The sequence below is a fragment of the Maylandia zebra genome, linkage group LG19 (assembly GCF_041146795.1).
Source record: "Maylandia zebra isolate NMK-2024a linkage group LG19, Mzebra_GT3a, whole genome shotgun sequence".
Classification (NCBI taxonomy): Eukaryota; Metazoa; Chordata; class Actinopteri; order Cichliformes; family Cichlidae; genus Maylandia; species Maylandia zebra.
The window spans coordinates 30,455,361-30,474,765 of NC_135185.1; the positions used below are offsets into that span (position 1 = coordinate 30,455,361).

The 19,405-nt window shown below is 42.2% G+C and overlaps 4 protein-coding genes across 7 annotated transcripts in view; all 4 read right to left on the bottom strand.

Annotated features, from left to right (window-relative positions):
- Positions 1–3,246, bottom strand: part of LOC101484001 (signal-induced proliferation-associated 1-like protein 1) — a 37,468-nt gene extending 34,222 nt beyond the window's left edge. For both annotated transcript variants that reach the window (XM_004540750.3, XM_004540749.3), the window contains exon 1: positions 2,917–3,246. The gene's annotated coding sequence lies outside the window, so the exon portion shown is untranslated. The remainder of the gene's footprint in view (positions 1–2,916) is intronic.
- Positions 3,247–4,932: 1,686 nt separating this feature from the next.
- On the bottom strand, positions 4,933–6,499 carry gpx2 (glutathione peroxidase 2). Its single transcript, XM_012921818.2, has 2 exons — positions 5,958–6,499; positions 4,933–5,649 (listed from the first exon to the last, which is right to left on the bottom strand). Exons 1-2 carry the CDS (start codon positions 6,324–6,326, stop codon positions 5,296–5,298), a joined length of 723 nt encoding a protein of 240 aa, XP_012777272.2. The 5' UTR covers positions 6,327–6,499; the 3' UTR covers positions 4,933–5,295.
- Positions 6,500–6,667: 168 nt separating this feature from the next.
- Positions 6,668–13,145, bottom strand: LOC101484730 (ras-related protein Rab-15). 2 transcript variants are annotated; one of them, XM_004540751.5, is made up of 7 exons: positions 12,367–12,990; positions 9,556–9,616; positions 9,409–9,469; positions 9,253–9,330; positions 8,994–9,083; positions 7,705–7,770; positions 6,674–7,622 (listed from the first exon to the last, which is right to left on the bottom strand). In XM_004540751.5, the coding sequence occupies exons 1-7, from the start codon at positions 12,488–12,490 to the stop codon at positions 7,467–7,469; spliced, it is 636 nt and encodes a 211-aa protein (XP_004540808.1). In that variant the 5' UTR covers positions 12,491–12,990; the 3' UTR covers positions 6,674–7,466. The 2 variants fall into 2 exon arrangements, with proteins under 2 accessions (XP_004540809.1, XP_004540808.1); XM_004540752.4 differs by lacking the exon at positions 7,705–7,770 and having other exon boundaries at positions 6,668–7,622; positions 12,367–13,145.
- Positions 13,146–13,243: 98 nt separating this feature from the next.
- Positions 13,244–19,405, bottom strand: LOC101485218 (protein max). 2 transcript variants are annotated; one of them, XM_004540753.2, is made up of 4 exons: positions 19,221–19,405; positions 16,088–16,195; positions 14,612–14,750; positions 13,244–14,506 (listed from the first exon to the last, which is right to left on the bottom strand). In XM_004540753.2, the coding sequence occupies exons 1-4, from the start codon at positions 19,254–19,256 to the stop codon at positions 14,322–14,324; spliced, it is 468 nt and encodes a 155-aa protein (XP_004540810.1). In that variant the 5' UTR covers positions 19,257–19,405; the 3' UTR covers positions 13,244–14,321. The 2 variants fall into 2 exon arrangements, with proteins under 2 accessions (XP_004540810.1, XP_004540811.1); XM_004540754.2 differs by having other exon boundaries at positions 14,612–14,735; positions 19,221–19,403.

Consider the following 19,405-nt stretch of genomic DNA (forward strand, 5'->3'; position numbering starts at 1 on the left):
GAGAGAGTGTGCAGGCCAAAAAGAGACAGTGTAGCAACTGGCAGACATGTCGAGACAATACCAAGCACGTCGCTGCTGTGTGGCAGCGGGGATAGCCTGCAGCAACACATCATCATCAGAATCCCTAGTTTTCATTATGGAACATTTCACTTTTTTTAAGTGGTTGTTTACCAATCCTTCTTCTTATTTTTTAAAAACGTTCTCATCTCTGTCCCACATCAGACTATTTTCAGCTTGTGTGTGAGGTTCGATGGGAGCAGAAAAGGGGAATTACACAGCGTCTGATCTCGGCATGACTGTGGGTTTTGGTTTGGGTTTGAGAGTTGGAAGCAGGATGACAGAAACCAGAGAGGTCTCTTTAGTTTATGAATGCAGTGTATATTGTGACAGACCACCAAACGGAGACCAAACCCTTCAGTCAAGGTCAGAGCCCAGCCAGCTTGCAACACCTTCCACCTGTCCCACCGCTCAGCCTCCCAGGGTCAGCAATCTCCCACACTAATAATTACAGTGCGTCCAAACCGCTGCACATTTTTGCGAGGTCAGAAACTTTGCGTCAGGTGGGATGGAGAAGGGAGTGATTTCCTCTTTGTCTGGACCCATTTACTCTGTGACAGAGCTCTGAAAGGGGATTACATCATCACTATTGTGGCTTCCGAGCCCTCTGCTTTCCTCCGCCGGGTGGTATAAAGTGGACCGTCCCATCCAGACAAAGACAGAGCATTCCAACAGTTTAGCAAGCAGGAAATTCAGACCCACAGTCACACCTCATTAAAGTCAAACTCATCAACCTCTCAGTCACCAGCAAAAAAAAAGAAAAAAAAGACACTCACTCTGAAGAATCATCAGAGGCCATGTTACCATCAGGTCATTTGACTTCTGACTATGAGCTGACTAATACCAGTCAGACACTTCACTCGTAAAAACTGAGGAAGCTTCCCCTTTCTTTTCTTTTTTCTTTTGTCAAATCTGTTACAAAAGCTTCTGTCAAATCCAGGAAAAAGTGACTCATGTAGGAGGGGGAAAAATCTGCCTTGTAACTGACATTGACCACATTGGTACACCACTTTTTATCCAGGGATGCATCTCAAGGTCTGTTTATTTTGCTGTCCAGTGAGAGGTGTGTGCGCAGGCGTCACAGTCTCAGAAATGACTTTGTGACGGTAAGAGTCACCACACCACAATGAATAGAGTTCAGTCAGTATCGACTTTAAGAGCGCTGATGCACTTTGAACCTGAGCATTAATGAAAAAATAATAATAATACTAACCTCATCTTTCTTTGTATAATATAAACAGTTAATTTAAGCATGTTATGAAGACCACTTAGCATATCTGCAGCGCATACATTCCAGAGTAACAAATTATAAATCAGCACAATGCTTCTCTTGTTGTTCCCTTTTATCTTTGCTCAAACTATTCCCTCCGAGCCAATGCACAGGAGACAATGATAACATAAGCTCAATTTAGCAACAGGAAGCATCCTTGTGCTTTCTATAAAAGACCCTACTACGAATGAAGAACACCAACAATTGTTGTGCGAGAGATGCAACACAAAGTGAAAATAGCAACACTGTCCTCCAGTAATAAAACAAGGGGAGGACTACGTATGCTGATAAGGAACGTGAGAAGCAGAGACTCTGCTAAACAAGCAGAGTTATCTATTCTGAAAGTAGTCTCATCCAAATCTTTGGGCAGATCTTATCAACTGAACTAGCCTCTCATCCCCAAATGAACCGTTACAGGCCCACACAGTGAAAGAAATAAAACAGAGCAAGTATTTTTTCCCATCCAACAAGATCATTTTCATCATCTATAATAAAAATAACAATAGAAAAAAAGCAAGAAGCAATCCAATGTATTTGCAGAAGGCAAAAAAGGGACAAAACTGAGAGTAACTAAGCAGTAAAAGTGGAAGTGAAGCTGTATGATCAGTCATGCCAGCCACAGTGGGTCAGCTAAGCTTATCAAGAATGCTAAAAATCCCAGATCCTTGCCCAAAACCAAACTACAAAGTTTCCCCTTTTTCACCTGACTCAAGTTGTCCAACTGCAATAAACAGTGCTTCTGTAACACACACTCACACACCATGATTCAGTTATGAGCAGCCACCCCTCTATTGTATTTCATTCCCTACCTGCTTACTTGTAACAGTTTCACTGTAGTTGATATTTTGTAAAACATGGCCCCCTCTGGACACAACGCTGCCCTGTGAAAGTAAACTCTGAAAGGTTAAGGTCTGTTTGTTTCTGTCAAAACAAAACTCCCAGCCCTTCATTACCAGATCTTTCCTATTCACACGCGCTGCTGCCACCACTGCACTGGTGTGCATGCCCTCTGTATTCCAAAACAGCCTATGTGAGCACAGTTGGACACAGAGGCTGGAGTGCACTCCACACATCCACATCAGGCAGAAATAAACTGATAATCTCATCAAGAATGGCACTGGATACTCAGCGTGGAGGGAGGGGGGCATGACTTGCAGAGAGCCCTGGTGGCCTAATCTATGCAAGCAGATGCTGAGCCAGGGCAGGCTGTAAACAAATCTCTCAAGACAGATGTGGCAATCACCTGGTGCCTGACAAGCCTTCTCGTGTGGCAACAACGCGGGATACGCCACCTCGGAATTTTTTTTCCGGGTGGTGACAGACGTATATCCTCCAGTATGTGGCTTGAACGATGCCACCTGTGAATCGCAGAGAACAATGCCCTTGACATACACGGCGACGCAGCGGATATGTTTTGACAGCCACCCTGATAGCCTCACCACGCCAGCCCCATTAGTTCTGATAACAATAATAACACTGCGCACTGGCTTTCCCCCTGCACCTTCACACGGCACGAGGATGTGCTTTGTCCTCCTCACACAGATGTTGGGTGCAGGCACCCCCGCGCATGACTTCGTAACGCCACTCACCTTTTCTCATAGTGGTTGTCACACAACACGAAGCAGTCTTGCTTTTCTTTCCTCTCCCCCTTTTGTTTCAACTCGTAACAAGGTGCTCCAAGTCCGAGACACAAACTACGCAGCAGCTCTGTTGGCTGCCCTCGCGGGGGGGGGACACACAAAAAAAACGTGCTGGCTCCGGTTCAGACCGAGGACGGCCCGACGTCTTCCTCTGAACGGCAACTTGGAAGTTTGATAGAAAGTTACGGCTTTGCCTCGCTGCGGTATGCAGCTGCTGGAGGGATGAGATCATTCAGGCAGCCTCCCCTCTCCCTCTCTCCCCCTCTCCCTCTCTTTTCTGCCCCGGAGTCTCGCGAGAAGGCTTAGCGGGGGGAAAAGCAAACGTTGCCGTGGCAACAGTGCTCACCTGTAGTGAGTGGATGGTCAGAGGGGAAACGAAGAAGTCTCACTCTGCTTCAAGTGACCCCAGGTTAAAAAGTACGCAGTTTATTCAATAGCAGATGAAACTTGTCGTGTTTTAGCCCAAAGCTCTTTAAGCTCGCTCCAGTCACACCGCTCGTGCATGTTTACTGCTGCGGAGTTTAATGTGAAACAGACAGTTAAGGCCATTAGGTTTGACCTTTGAACCATTATCTAAATCGACTTCAGTTTCAATTGTTTCAAATCATCAGTCAAATCTGATTGGTTAAACAAAAAGCCCTTTTGAGTTTATGACGTATCCACGTTGCAAACGGTGTATTGCGACCTACAGCCCACTGTTGCAGGGTCAGTGTGCAATTTTAAAAGCATTTCATTGAATTGGAAAGCTATAGGAGTCCATATTTTTCTTAGTGTGTTCAGAGCTTTTACTAAAGCTGTCTTTAAACGAACTTTTAGAGTCGGAAGCGAATTGATGGATGGATGGAGGGAGAGTGAGTCACCTGTTGAAAATAACTGATCTTTGGTGATATTTTTCTGCAAGCTGTGAGTAGATGGGAGCAGTGTAGAGGGTTTAAGGAGAGGCCCCTTGCGCTGCTCCTCTTGCTTCTCCCCAACGGGCGTGAAGCTTTTCCTTGCAGTCACACTGAGGGAAATCAAATGCCCTGGCGCATCACGACAGCATGGATATGTAAATATAATATGCAACGAGACTAAGTATTACTACAATAACCACAGCCACTATAAGTGGAAGTAAAACCCGTGAAAAGTATCACTTTAGTGCAGAAACGGCCCTAACCAATCTGGCGCCCTAGGCAAGATTTTAGGTGGCGCCCCCCTACATCAGCAGTGTAGTGTAATGTTGTAACAAATAATATTTCTATTAAATAAGCTTTACTTTGCATTTTAATTAACGTGGGATTATTTTTTGTATTTAGAAATAATAGTACCAACTTTTTTTTTTTTTTTCAACATTTGTGGCACTGGCGTGGCGCCCCCTGATGGACGGCGCCCTTAGCATTTGCCTATACGGCCTATGCCACGGGCCGGCCCTGCTTTAGTGTTTCTAAATGTACCCACCTGCCATGAGGTCGCCGTGTGGCCTGTTGTGCTGACGTAGATGTCAGCATATGTGCACAAAGCCCTGCGCGAACCTGCAAAGCAGGCCTTGCAAACAGTGCAGACTTTGCATAAAAAGCTAAAGCTGCATGGCAGGTCATAACACAGGTAACGAGGTCACTGTTTACCCTACATGGATGACTTTGGGTTTGTCTTAAGGTGTCACTGTAGTGATAAAGCATTCATGTAGCTGCATGGTTTCAGCATGTTTTTACTTTAAAAATGTAGGTCTGGAAAATTAGTGTGGGAGGCTCTGAGATAATTTTAAAAAGGGATTCATCGGGCAAGAGGAAGCATAATTAGAAGATTGCGCTGTGAATTTTTTGAAAGGCTGTTTCAAATAATTCCACATCCTCCCCACTTCATTATTATGCCTACTCCAGCTCTATTTTGGTCGTGCTTACATCAGTGGAGCGCATCTTTATGTTTATATATGGTCCAATTAAAAATCACACCTCAGTGGGAGACGAATTTGGTTTGAAGGTTTTATTCCAGTGCAAACATTATGTGTGTGTGATGAATGTTAATTCACGAGAGAAGTTTAGGATTAAATCAGCAGCACCATCTGCTGGACGAACAGGAAAAGAACAAGAAACAAAAGGATGTGATAAAAAAAACAAAACAAAAAACATCAAAGTGATCATTTGCCTCATGCATAATGTACATATGTGTAAACTTTTAACTACACTGTTCATTCATCCACAACTGTTAAGCACTTATAAGGCTTCCGATGATATTCCCTTATTCTGTTTTAGAACATCACCCTCATTTAATAAGACTCAACGGTGTGGAGGACAGCATGACAGCTTTGAGAGTTATGGATGAGAAGTCATTAAGAGATGGAGGCTATTCTTAGGTCTTAGTTAATCTTAGCAGTCTTTGAATGTCAGGCTCTATGTCAATGGTGGGGAATTTTTTGCTGTATCGCTTAAAGGGTTCTCCCTCTGGCCCAATGAGGAATTTCTCAAAGTTCCAGGAGATATCCGTCCTGCTGATGGGGCTCCAAACCAGAAATTTGGGGTCCTGAATGAGAGAATTTGGGTCGTCATCGGGATAGGGGAGTTTGTCTTTCAGATAGGCAAAAACTGGGTGGGTATTTGTTCCATTGACGTCACACTTCTCGAAGATGGTAAAGATGGGCTTGAAGCCTCCACCTGGACGCACGTGCTGCAGTGAATTCAGGATTTCACCATTGGTGCAGTTCTCCTGCAGAGCACAAGCATTCATTGGTTTCACTATGATAGCGAAGATGATTAAAATCCTACTTCAGTATCAAACCATCAGTACCAGATACAGTTTGCACACTATTAAATGATGCAATTCCTGTAACTTGCTTTAGGAAAGAGGAAATACACTAATGCCAATAATACAAGTCAGACTTTAACTCAAACCAGACCCAGGTAGGATTGGGAAAAGGAAAATGTCTGTGACAACAACAATAACACAGAACTGGTACATTAAGTAATACATTTGAGAGGTTTTTAAGTGACTTCAAACTCTGCTGCTGAACTCACCTGATAGCCAAACTGATTGCAAGGAAAACCCAGGACCACCAGCCGATGGGGGTACTTGCTCTGCAGCTGGTTGAGCTCGCTGAAGTCCCGGGTGGTGGTTCCTCAGAGCGAGGCCACATTCTCTATGAGGACCACCCGTCCTCTGAAGACGTTGAAGTCCACAGAGTCTCCCTCCAGCGTGGTGGCCCTCAGGTCGTAGAAAGTCTTCGCGATGAACGTCATCTCGTCCTCTGGTTCTGCCACAGTGGAGGCAGAGGGGATCTCGAGCTGCCTGTATCCAAGCGCTTGGTCACCTGATTCATTTAGGGCAGAAAGTTGCCTTTGACAAGGATCAAATGGCCCTGCGGGAAAGTGATCTCCATCTGCCATCCTATACTCTGAAGAAGTCCGAAATAGATTAACGTAACTAATTGTCTTCTTATCAGGATTTTTAAAGTTTTATCAAGTAAACTGACTTTCTTGAAGTGAATGTAATTATATTCTCAAAGAGTGTTTTAGGGATAAAACTTGCACGTACTTCCTACTTTACGGCATCTCTGTAACATGTATCAGTTTTCTCTGTCATCAAAAATTTAACATGATCCCCCGTCTTTCACGGAGGGTGATTAAAAATGAATGAATCTGTCTGAACTCTTTCAGGACTTCACTCCTTGCATTCTAATGTAATGACTCAGCAAGGTCCCGACACATCTCATTAGCTTTAATATGAAAACTTTAATTTATTAACCCGTACAGTGGTTTTATTTTTTTTGTAACAACCTGCACATATCATTTAAAAAAAATTACATACAAGTGGCAACTTGGCAGAGCCTGAGTACATTACTTCAAAGAGCGGTAACACTCCTTTAGCACACAATGCCAATCACATTTGTAACGCAAATGCACACATTCGTGATGATAATGCATGAGCAAGCATTCAAGGTCTTCGAACATGGCACGACAGAGTCTCCGTCAAAGGAGGATAGTAAATTATGTAAATAACTCCACCCCTGCTGGGTTTGAATTTCGAGGTGTAAAAAATTCAGCTCTGTCCTCCGGCTTCTTCGTCATTGCCTCCATCCTCTTCCTCCGCCCTCCTCAAATAAACGATTGTTGATTTGAATCCACAATTCATCTACAGCACCAACCAAATTATTCAATTTTTAAAAAATATATATGAACAAAATATGAAGAACAAGTGACGAAGCAGCTGCTCGGTGCAAACCTGTATTTTAAAGGAGGAAATTGTGGGTATGGATAGTTTTATTACACAAAACCGTGTTCTCCGGGAACCTCAGCAGCTTTAAGATTCAGCGATCATGGAACAAAATTGGCCCTCTGCTGGTAGCTGCTTCTAAATGCATTTAACACAGTGTGATAAAAAAAAAAAAAAACTTGCAAAAAGTGAAACCCATTCATTAAACCCCTGGGCCAACAAGTCACAGCATCCACAAAGAGGGCAGAGGGGGACCGAATCAAGTCAGAGCGCCTTCAACTATAAGCTGTGGCACCATGATGGCCATCTTGTTTCTAACAGGCGCAGCTCCTCTGAGGAAGGTGAGGGACTGTGCTCTCTTTGTCTTCCTCCAGACCTGCCTTATCCAGATAGCTGTCCAGAGATCCCAACAGGTTGTCCACGTCCCTCTTGTGAGCCTGTAGCACGAGTTCTGTCAGACGTTCGAATGACTGGAGGAAGAAGGAAGAAAGAAAACAAAAGAATGCGGCGGGGAATTACCCAGAAAAAAATGTTGCCAAGAAAATCCACTACCTCACTGATGTTGATATTCTTGGAGGCACTGGTTTCAAAGAACTCCATCCCATAGGATCCTGCTAACTACAGACAATTGAAGCGCATATTTTTAGAAATAATAAAACTATTTTATACCTTTTTTCTCCAAAACTATATAAATATAATTTTAAAAAATCAATTAAATGCAAAGGCGATACTCTGGCACAATAATACTGATTAAACAGCACAGGGTGTCAACAGTGTGAAGATTTATACATATTATGCACTTGCATGGATGTAGGTGTATCCTTCAGGCTTTGCTGTGTGCTGTGTTAATATTATAACATGCAGTAAGAGGTTTATAAAAAGTTTATCTTATTTAGCGATATGATTTTTAAAAAGATTTCACTAAATGTTTTAAACGTGGGAGGAAGCGTTTGTCTGTCTCAGCCTAACCAGTTGAACAGTATTCTATTTTAAGAGACATGCTGGTATCAGCCATTAGTTTTTGGAAGCTGGGACTTTGATAGTAGTGCCTCTAAAAGCCTTTTCTCCCTGAAATAAGTTATGCTAGAACCATATTGCATATTTTCTCAATAAAAGTTCTTCTCAAATATGCAAAAGTGTTTTTTTAAAACCTCAAAAATAAAGTCAACATTATTCCCAACATGAGAGCAGCGACTGAGTCTAGTATAACTGAATATTTTGTAGTATTTAGTATCTAGATGGTCCTGGTCTGTGTGAAGAGCTCGGAGGAACGTTCATTCTGATGAATGACATTTGGCTGTAATTCATCGTCTAATTTAACAGGGTCAGAAAGAGTTCATATTGGTGTTTCTACAACATGAACAACTACTCATCACACACATGATCTGTACAACCGTCCGGATTTTATTTGGGAGTGTTTTCAAGTCTTCACCGTGTCTTTGTGGTAAAAAGGCCTGAGGCTGTCTGAGCAATAGAAACAACTAAGAGCCTGCCAGCACAGAGATAGTTGTGCGCACACTTCTCGAATCGAGCTGCCAAGTTGCCCGACAGACAGGTTGAATTTGTATGCAGTGTGTGGATTGTTTGTGTAGACTGTGTTTCGAGCTGATCTGGCAGCTTAAGTGACATTTATGAAACACACAAAGCTTTCCAGCGCAGGTATTACAGTAATCATCATCAAGTTTAAGGAAGTTTAATGGAAGAAACTGGAGGCCACCAGGAGACTGACTTACAATATGGGAGTCTGTATATTATGATGTTGAGTACTTAAAACACAATCTCCAAATTAAAATCAATAATATACTAATTAAAGCACAGCGGAAAATAAGGCTCAATCAAACCTTGGTTCCTTGGTTCTTTGACACTTCCCTCCTGAGTGAATCATCACATTTGTTTCCTACCAATATGGTCTCCATTTTTTGGGTAGTATACTAGAAGAAAACAACAAAAACTGAAGTCAAGCACAGGGATAGTGGACTTCATCATCCTGTCAGTCACTCTAAGCCACTGATTGTTTAGCAAGCAGCTAAAGTTCAGTCAGCCAGAACACAAATACTGGACAGCTGCGAAGGGCAGCGAACAGAGTGCTTATTGCCTTACTTCATCCACATCACTGACCCACTTGGCTATGTGCTTAAAGGACAGCTTGTCTGTGACGTCGTAGACAAAGATGACACCCTGCATAAAAAGTGGAAAGAGGACTAAGGAATCAAAGCTGCGTTACAGAAATCTAAGTTTACTCTTGGCTGCTCATACTTGCGCCCTCCTGTAGTACTGTTTGGTGATGGTCTGATAGCGCTCCTGACCAGCTGTGTCCCTGCATGGAGGACCAAACACATATCAGCAAAAGGGAATCACCCATGGCAGCAAGTGTGAATGCAATGAAAGAAAAATGTCACTTACCATATCTGTACTCGCACCTTGGTTCCATCTACCTCCAGTGTTTTCATCTTAAAATCAATTCCTGACCAAAACAAAGAAAATGCAAATACAGATGTAAGCTGGGATGCAACCTCCAAAAATACAATCACAAACTGCCAACAAATGTCCCTGAGGTTCATTGAGGATTCCTCGGAGATACTGTTATCTAAACAGGTGTAAACGACACTGAGGGATTTCTGTGCTAGGAGACAGAATAAAGGTTTGCAACGTAACTTTGCTGGTTTCTATTCAACTAGTTCTTTTAATCTACTTCTTATTTAGTTTTCATCATGCTAGCAAAGCCAAAATCCACTCAAAGACAAACATTTCTGATCCTACACTATGTACAGTCATGTTAAAGACTCTCTGCAGTCCTGTGAGGAAGTGTACTCAGATGTACTTAACTGATCATCAACAAGTGTCATCACATCTATAAAGCCAGAAGTTATGAAAGGTTTGCTGATCTGTCGCATATCCCAGAAGTAGACATCACAGTAAGTTTAACCCAAGTTCAGTGGCAGAAAATGGCAAAAAAAACAAACAAAAAAAAAAAAAAACAACCCTAGAGCTACATCTCAGACCCTAAATGGTAAATGGCCTGTATTTATATAGCGCTTTACTAGTCCCTAAGGACCCCAAAGCGCTTTACACATCCAGTCATCCACACATCCACACACTGGTGATGGCAGCTACATTGTAGCCACAGCCACCCTGGGGCACTGACAGAGGCGAGGCTGCCGGACACTGGCGCCACCGGGCCCTCTGACCACCACCAGTAGGCAACGGGTGAAGTGTCTTGCTCAAGGACACAACGACCGAGACTGTCCAAGCCGGGGCTCGAACCGGCAACCTTCTGATTACAAGGCGAACTCCCAACTCTTGAGCCACGATCGCCTACATGCCTAAATTAGCATCCGTCCTAGGGCCAGTTTGGAATCACCAAACTTTTGGACTGTGGGGGGGAGGCAAAGAACCTGGAAGGAACCCCTGCAGGAACAGAGAGACCAACCAGCCAGTAGCTTTGAACACAGGACATTCTTGCTGTAAGAGGCAGCAAGAACCCAGATCGTACTAACCATCACACCTCCAATGTCTTTTGGACAAACCAGACCAAGGTGGAGATGTTTGGCCATGATGCACAGCACTACATTTGGCAAAAAACAAACACAGCATATCAGCACGAACCCCTCTTACCATCTGTCATGCACGGTGGTGGAGGGGTGATGATTTGGGCTTGTTTTACCTGGGCACCTTGCAGTCATTAAGTCGGCCATGAACTCCTCTGTATACCAAAGTATTCTGGAGTCGCATGAGGTTATTGGCCCGACAACTAAAGCATGACCGAAATTAGCAAATTCAATAGTTTCTGTTATAGTCCAATGTGCCAATAAGCCATGACACTACAACTATGACGACTATACTACTGTCGATATATCTTGCAAGAAAAGATTAATGAAAAGACTGAAGAGATCCTTTCATTTGGCTCCTGTGATGGATATTTATAAGATTTTTTAACACTAGTGGCATGATTGAAGTTAGAATAGGAAAGAAGTAGAGCAGGAAAAAAAGGAAACGTGTGATTCTGATCAATTGGACAACTTGGAATCTGTTCTCTGTTTCCTTCCATATTTGGCTCTGTTACATTTAACATTAAACCCTGAACAGTTTTTGTTTTTTTCTTTCCGTTACGCTGCCACCACACTTTGTGGAATCAATAAACTCTGTGTAATCCAATCCCAACATTGTGCTCATAAAAAAGTTTTCTGTCAGGCATTTCATATGATCATTGACCATAAATACATTTTTGTTGGCGATGCAGCTTCCTAGCCCAGTTTGAGTGAAACGACGAGGTGCTACTGAATCTGAAAATGCACCTACTTTACATAACAATCAAATCCCAATCTCACTGTTTTCAGTGTCTGTGAATGAGCTCCTCCTGTAGCCCGTTTCTGTCTCGCCCTAAGGATGGCTTTCCTCTTTTTGCAATTGTTCACTTTTATCATGTAAGAATCTGCGTTTATGTAATATATGCAAAGCTGTCCATTCATCCTGCATATCGGTATCCTTTTGTTCCAGCGCTTCTTTCACTGCCTGATGCAGATCTAAAGGCACGGCTGGTGATTTTCTTTTAGCAATGATTTCATCATCAGACACTATTCCAAATATCCAAATCCCATGTAAAGCCTTTCCACTCTGCATTTTCTGGTGTGACTTGACCCTGATTATGCTCCACAGTCTAACAGGTAAACAGGGCCTACCACATTTTGTTCCAACTCATTAGTATGTGACACAATCAGGAAAAGTGGCAGTACTGATATGAAGCACTAATGGCCTCATCAATCCGCAAGTTCCAATCAAGGGGGAAAAGATATAAGATAGCATATCAAATAATTTGAGAGCAGAAGAAATAGTCGTCTCCCTTCCCATTTCCAGTACGCTCGTGACAGAGACGTAATTTATCAGACCTCTTCTACGTGTCTAACCTTTAATTAAGCAAAAACATTCCATCTTATACTTTCATTGTGCTTTAGCGTGGGCAACAGAAAGCCTTCTAGGCAAACTTTCCCATGTGAGGCTGTTTGAACTTGAGGCCCTTTAATCCTATAAGTAGGCCCACTTTTATATTCTGAACAAATGGGAAAGCTAAAATAAAATGCTCTGAATGTTAAAACCCTGCATCTACATTCATCCAGGGAAAAGAATTTCCCGATGTTTAACTGGTTCAACCTGTGGGGAAAAAAACTGATATGAGTTTTGGAGAAAGCTTCACTGAAAACCTGTTGGATGGCTTACCGATGGTGGAAATGTGTGTAGTGTCAAAGTCACTTTCCGTGAACCGGCGCAACATGCAAGTCTTCCCAACCCCCGAGTCTCCGAGCATGAGCAGCCGGAACAAGAAGTCGTACTGTTTAGCCATGACCCAAAACTAAGCGATGATGAAAAAACATGCCTGTCTGATGCGGCGCTTGAAACTGGCTGCTTGTCCTCTGCTTGGGTGATGCGTTCAAGGCCCCTCGGAAAACTTTCACGCTAAACTCAAAGAGCGCCACTTGATGCACTTTACAAAGTCAGATGTCTTGGAACGTTTTTCTAACATTTTTGTGGTTCGTCGTGTGCTTTACTATCACCTTCAAATATTTCAGTAGTACTTCACCATCCTACATGTCGTTCTTGGTTACGCCTGCAATTTCCTACGGCACTGGAAAGCAGCACACAACCTGCGTCTTTGAACGTTGTTTCCTGTAGAGGGAGCGTCAGGACACATCACACTGGCCCAAGTCTAAATTCAATATTTAAACAATGATTGGTGTCATTTTATGTCGCAAATAAAAGTTTATATGTTCCTCGATGCTCATATTTTCTACTTTATCTCTAAATATGAGTGAAAAGACAAACACATATATCTCCGTGTGTAGCCAATCCAGTCCTTGTGATCTAGGAACATTTAAAGGTTTATTTCTACCAAAGTTTCAACAAATCCTTCTTATCATTTACCTTAATTCCATCAGCAAATTCTGATTCTCAAATCCTATTAAACCTGCCAGATTATTGAATTAACTGGCTCTTTAACTAAACCTGCATTTAACACCAAAAAAAGGATGCTGTTGGGGATGCCTAATGTGCAAAAATCAGGCTATTTTTTTTACATTAAAAACACAGGAGTCACAAATTCATCCAAAATGGATAAAATAGTTTATTTATAGTTTCATAATAAAGGTATGCCTTATCTTGCAAGACAACCGTTGGCAGTATGTACAACATACCTGTAATTTCCATGGAATGGAACAAACAAATCTTATAAGGTACACACTAATTTATCTCTGCAAAAAAAAAGAGAAACATTCCCAGCACAGGCAAATCAAAGGGAAGGCTTTTCTTTGCAGAAACGACACCATTTAAGAGTATACAGTGTTATATACCACACACTGAAAAGGAACTTCCATCGACAAAAATAAAGGACAATGCCTTTAACTGCATTGTGCAACATTCAATATCAATGAGGGGATTTTTTAACCACAATTTATTTAAAAATATTAAAAATAGAGGAAAATAAATAGCTGAAACTTTGAAATATCAAGCCAAACATAATGGGAGTTCAGACATCAGATTATATAGGTATATAGATATAAGGGTAAGAAATTCTTCTTGGTGCATGACTATAAATAGAGGGATTTCTTTGATTACACAACATTTCAAAAGACAAAACTTTTAGCCAACTACACAGAATAAGGAGGGCTGCATTTTGCATAACAGACAGGGTTTGTTTTTCCAAAAGCAACTTCACATTCTTTTCTGGAAAAATATTAATATTATTATTATTAAAAGGTAAGGTATTCCTACCCTTACCGTTTGTCAAAAGTCTCACACCTCCACCGGATTGGAGAGGTTGACCAAAACAACCAATAGGGAAAGGTTATTTTTGTAGCTTTACTCAAGTCTTGTCATCTCCACATATATGAATGGTTATTATGAGGTCTGAAAGGCATAAAGTCCTTCAAATCTGCAGAGCTGCCTCAATTTGGGGATTTTTAACTTTGTTGCTGGGCCACGAAAGGAGTGACAGGATGCTTGCCAGAAGGATAAAAGAAGGTAGAAGCGTTTTATACATAATAGCACCTCTCTCACACACGATCTCCACCTCGTCTCCTGGGCTAGCGCAAGAAGGCAGGGCTCAGTGCGGACAGGCAAGAGGAGCTGGGGCTGGTGGGTAAAAAGAGTCTGTCTAAGGAGCCGGGGTCCACCCAAATCTAGCTTAGCTCCAGGCGCAGCTTCTTCCTGTTTGGTGTCTCGTCTGATTCTGATTCAGAGCTGGAGTCGGACCCACCATCAAAAGCGGACACGGCGCTCCCTTTGCGGTTTGTGTACAAGCTGCTATCGGAAGAGTAGTTGGTCTGGAGCTGAGTGTTCCCCTTGGCCTTCTCAAGTGCACGAACTGCAAGTCGTACACAAAGATAGAAACAAACGTTGTTTACGGCATCTGAGATTGAATCCACGTGACAAAAATGTGCGATACTTATTTAACAAGAGCACCGCTTACCCTGCTGCTCCAGCAGTGCATTCTGCTTCTTTAGATCGTCAATATCTTGCTGGTGGGTGTGGTTTTTTCGTCTCATGTACTGGATGTACTCCGTGGCTTTGTCTAGAATCTGTGCTCGGGAAGCCTGTTTAACAGAATTCTGTGAGGCCCGTGTGAAAAAGCAGCCAATAAAGTGCATGAATCTGTTATACACAGTTCAGAGTGTGTTGCAATTTAATCTGGATTCAAATAAGAAGTTAACAAGAACTATTCCAGGAGTCAGCGACCTCGGGCAGATGGGTCAACGCTTGTTTTGTAGTACCGTATTAAACCAACAGCGCAGGCTGACCACAAATGTTGATGCCACAACTTTGCAGCAATGCAAACTTGAGCAACAGCGACTGTGTTTGTTAGAAATATGCAGTGTTAACACAGTATACAGATTACTAACCAGACTGAAAATCAGTGGCAGTGGGCAGTGATCAATTCAAATTAGAAATTTCTGGTCTAAATCATCTTCAGTATTAATCTGAGGTAAAAGAGTGAGTGGCTGCAGCAATCCGTAAAGGCTCTGTCATTATTTGGACCTGCATTTCAGTCAGGATAGAAAACAACGCAATTACAACACTCTCGGTCGTGGATTGGCCTCCCCACAGGCTGGACCTCAACATTATTGAAGCAGTGTTGGATCATCGTGACAGCAAATGTAACAAAAGAAAGCCAACATCCAGAGAAGAGCTTTCAATGAACTATTCCTGAAGACTACTATAAGAAAGCTGCCTAAGAGAGTTCAGGCTGTGCTGAAGAATAAAAGCCGTCATACCACATAGTGATTTTCAAGCTCATTAAAACTGTACAGACTCTGTTTTTAACTTACATACTGTACTTTCATGTATGTTTGCACGTGTTTCGACAGAATTTCCCATTTTCCTAGCAAAATATAAAGAAATGAGGGGTGGCTTTTAGATTTGCATAGCACTGCATATCTATTAACTCCAGGTTGAGCATTATCAGCTTCAGTTTCACTTGTGATGGCAGACCAGCGCAGGTACAAGTTAAAAGCAAACGAAGATAAAGCAGCTGGGATTCAACACAGTACTACAAATCAGGCTTAACAGAGGAGAAAATGATCTCATCTCCATGTTGACACAACAACTGTACGTTAACTGCCTTTTGAACTTGAATAGTATTAAATATGAAATGGACAGCATAAGCAGAAACATCACTCTTCATCCAGCATTTATTTGGCAAAGCTGCCAGAGTTTACAGAGCTGCTTGCTTTGACAGCAGTGTCTACAAGCTTGTTAAAATCCACCAACGAGATGAATGATCTTGTGAATCATTATCAGACACGTCGTTAATATTTGGCGAGGCATCTGTTTCTACAAATAACAATTTCCTCCTTCCTCTAGGCATGACGGAGAGATGACGAGCATAGATCTGGATTCTGGGGCACAATATGAATGGTCTATGGCAATATATAGATAGTTTCCTCACCTTCTCCCCTTGTAGTGCAGGCACAGAGTCTCGTAAACTGTGAAAGCTGTCTTTAATGTGGTCCCTGCGTTTACGCTCCAGCGCATTGTGATGTGCTCGCTTGTCTGCCTGCAAAGGGGAGAGAGAAAGTTTAGGTCATTTACAAAAAAACTACATACGTCCGCTTCTTTAACATACAGACACTTCACCCGTTGCCTACTGGTGGTGGGCAGCCTCGCCTCTGTCAGTGCGCCCCAGGGTGGCTGTGGCTACAATGTAGCTGCCATCACCAGTGTGTGAATGTGTGCGTGAATGGCTGGATGACTGGATATGTAAAGCGCTTTGGGGTCCTTAGGGACTAGTAAAGCGCTATATAAATACAGGCCATTTACCAGGCCATACAGAAGTGATTTAAACTGCAGTAAGAGAAGGCCTCATCTTTAGACGGTTATTGTGTGTATCTGGGTTAATATCAATATATGCACACAAGCAGGAACCTGTGCTGGAAGTATTTACAAGGACACGATATGTTTGCTTTCAGGGTTGCACCAGCAAATCTTAGTCATAACTAAAATTCAACATTAACTCAGTCTCAACTCTTCCTTTGCCTTTTTTTCTTAACACGGACTGGATGATAGATAAAAAATCCAATTTTTTGTCTTAAAACAAGGTGTTCCTTGTTTCGTGAGTCACTAAGAGTCATGTAAGATCCGTTTGTGGTTAATAACTAGCTTTTAAATGTAGTGATTACAAATATGTGTGAAAATTTTCCAAATGAAGAGATGGGGAGAACATGCAAACTCTATATGGAAAGGCTGCGGCTAGATTTGCACCCAGGACCTGTGCGTGTTCTCCCCATTTCTCTGTGAATGTGAGCGCGAATGGTTGTCTGGCTGTCTGTGTTGGCGCTGCAAAAGACTGCCAGTCTGTACCCCACCTCTTGCCCTATGGCAGCTAGAATAGGCTCCAGCTCCCCCATCCACAACCCAGAACTGGACAGACGGGATGTAGATCAGGTAAATTCAAATATTGGTATGGTATTATTGTAGCTTTTTGCTCTTCTTTAAATTAACCTCATTCTTATTTTTTAGGGGGTTTTTTCTCACTGTTGTATATATTTGATAAAAGATGTCTCTCACTAAGTGAGGGTTTTACTTTAACTATTAACTCACTAACTGTACTATTTCTATTCTGTATCCTGTCGCTGGACTTTGTCTTGTGAGATCAATAGAGTGTGTATCGATCTATCTATCTGGGCGGCCGTGGTTCAGGGGTTGGGAAGCTCATCTTGTAACCGCAAAGTTACCGATTTGATCCCCAGCTCACTCTGTTCTGATCGTTGTGTCCTTGGGCAAGACACTTCACCTACCACCTACTGGTGTTGGCCAGAGGGGCCGATGGCGCGATGTGGCAGCCTCGCTTCTGTCAGTCTGTCCCAGGGCAGCTGTGGCTACAACTGTAGCTGCCTCCACCAGTGTGTGGATGTGAGAGTGAATGAATAGTGGCATTGTAAAGCGCTTTGAGGGTCTCGAAAAGCGCTATATAAATCCAATCTATTATTATCTATCTATATCTCACTCATTACAACATGTTGCTAGGCCAGATATTAAAGTTAGTATAAAACGGATCATTTTTAATTTAGGTACTGGCAGAGATTAGAAGGAACATTTTACTTTCATTTTCTTTGTTTATGTAAGAGCAACACTACATGTCAATGGATATCAACGTAAAAATGTAGATTCAAACATGGCAGATTTGACTAAAACTGCTAATATCTCGTGAACACATCATGTAAAACTACACAAAATGCAAAAGACAAACATATACATCAAAACAAACATAAACAAAAGACAAATACAAACAATCTGCCTCACAAAGTTAAAGCTCATCACTTGAAATATGGATGTGAAATTTGAGCCTTTGCTGAAAACTGTTTTTAGGAAGCATTTCTAAACTTAATGGCTCAGTAGCGTTAGATGCACGGCACAATGAGAGCTTATGAAGCCTTACAGTAAATGTATAGGTGGCTCTAATAGGATCTACACTAGAGTTGGAATCCATAGTTCTGAGAAATATGTGGCCATATTTAGGTCATGTTCTCAGATTCATGCTCAATTAAAACACCACATCGCACTTTGGGGTGGGAAAATGCAACTGCTTATTGCAACACGAGGAATTCAAACCTGCACGCACAGTGGGCGTACTGATACATTGGCAGAGTGGTTAGTTGTAATGCAACTACAGCGCTGGATTTTTAGCAAGAAACCACAATTTAACAGGTAACAAGGGCTTGCAGAGAAATACTGAATAAATCGCCGGGCTTATAATCAAGAAAACACAATAACATGACATGAATTCAGTTGTACGATAGGAGAACATCGAGTACTGTATTCTCATTGAGCCTCGGTTTGCTGTATTAAATGTGTGTGCATCATAGCCTGACTTAAATCACACGTCAGAGCTAAAGATACAACCAACCACGACATTTCAACCAGCTAGCTGTCAAGTATGCTAACTATATCTAGGTAGACGTGAAGGGATTACCCTTTTATGCAACGAATAAACAAGGGCTGCATTTAGCATCTAAACTAAATAAATAGTAAAAGCATGCGTGGTGTAGCCGACAGAACCGTGTTATATTTCTGAAAGGAACATTATGTCCAAGCAAGCCGTCAGTTCACCTCTCAGAAGAGCTGACCTTGTGTCCTGGAAGAGCTTAACTGCTGTTTATGATTGGTTTTATTTATGTTTTTTTTTCCATATTTGCAGTTTTAACACAGCGTTTTATTTCAAGTTTTATTGATCACGTGACAGCAGGAATACGGTCCACCAGAACGAGTGATTTAAGTTATAAGAGCATAAAACAGCCCTCTTTATTTTGCTGAGCTGCCCCAAATAAACGACAAATGTCGTAGCGAGGCTACCCAACTTATTCACCAGTTCCGTGTGCGACTTTCATTTGAAAGTCAGCAATTAAGAGCTCAAACGCCCCCCCTAACAGCTATCTCCATACAGGCTTCAAAACCTAGTGCTAGCCCAGAGAAACCCCCGCTAACTAGCTAGCACAATCAAATAGCATATTTTGAGAGGAATGTGAGTTACTGTGTAGCTAACAAACTGGCTAGCTACTTCTAGAAGAAACAAAAAGACATACATCGCTGTCGACTTCGATGTCATCGTTTTCGCTCATTCTTCGATTTAAAAAAAGGTATGAGGGGGGGAAAAGAAATAGAAAGTATAGCAAAAGCTGGAAGCAGATAATTAAACCAAGCACGGAACTCTGCTACGGCAGAGACATGACAACCATCCGCTTCTCCACACGTGATTCGCCTACACACA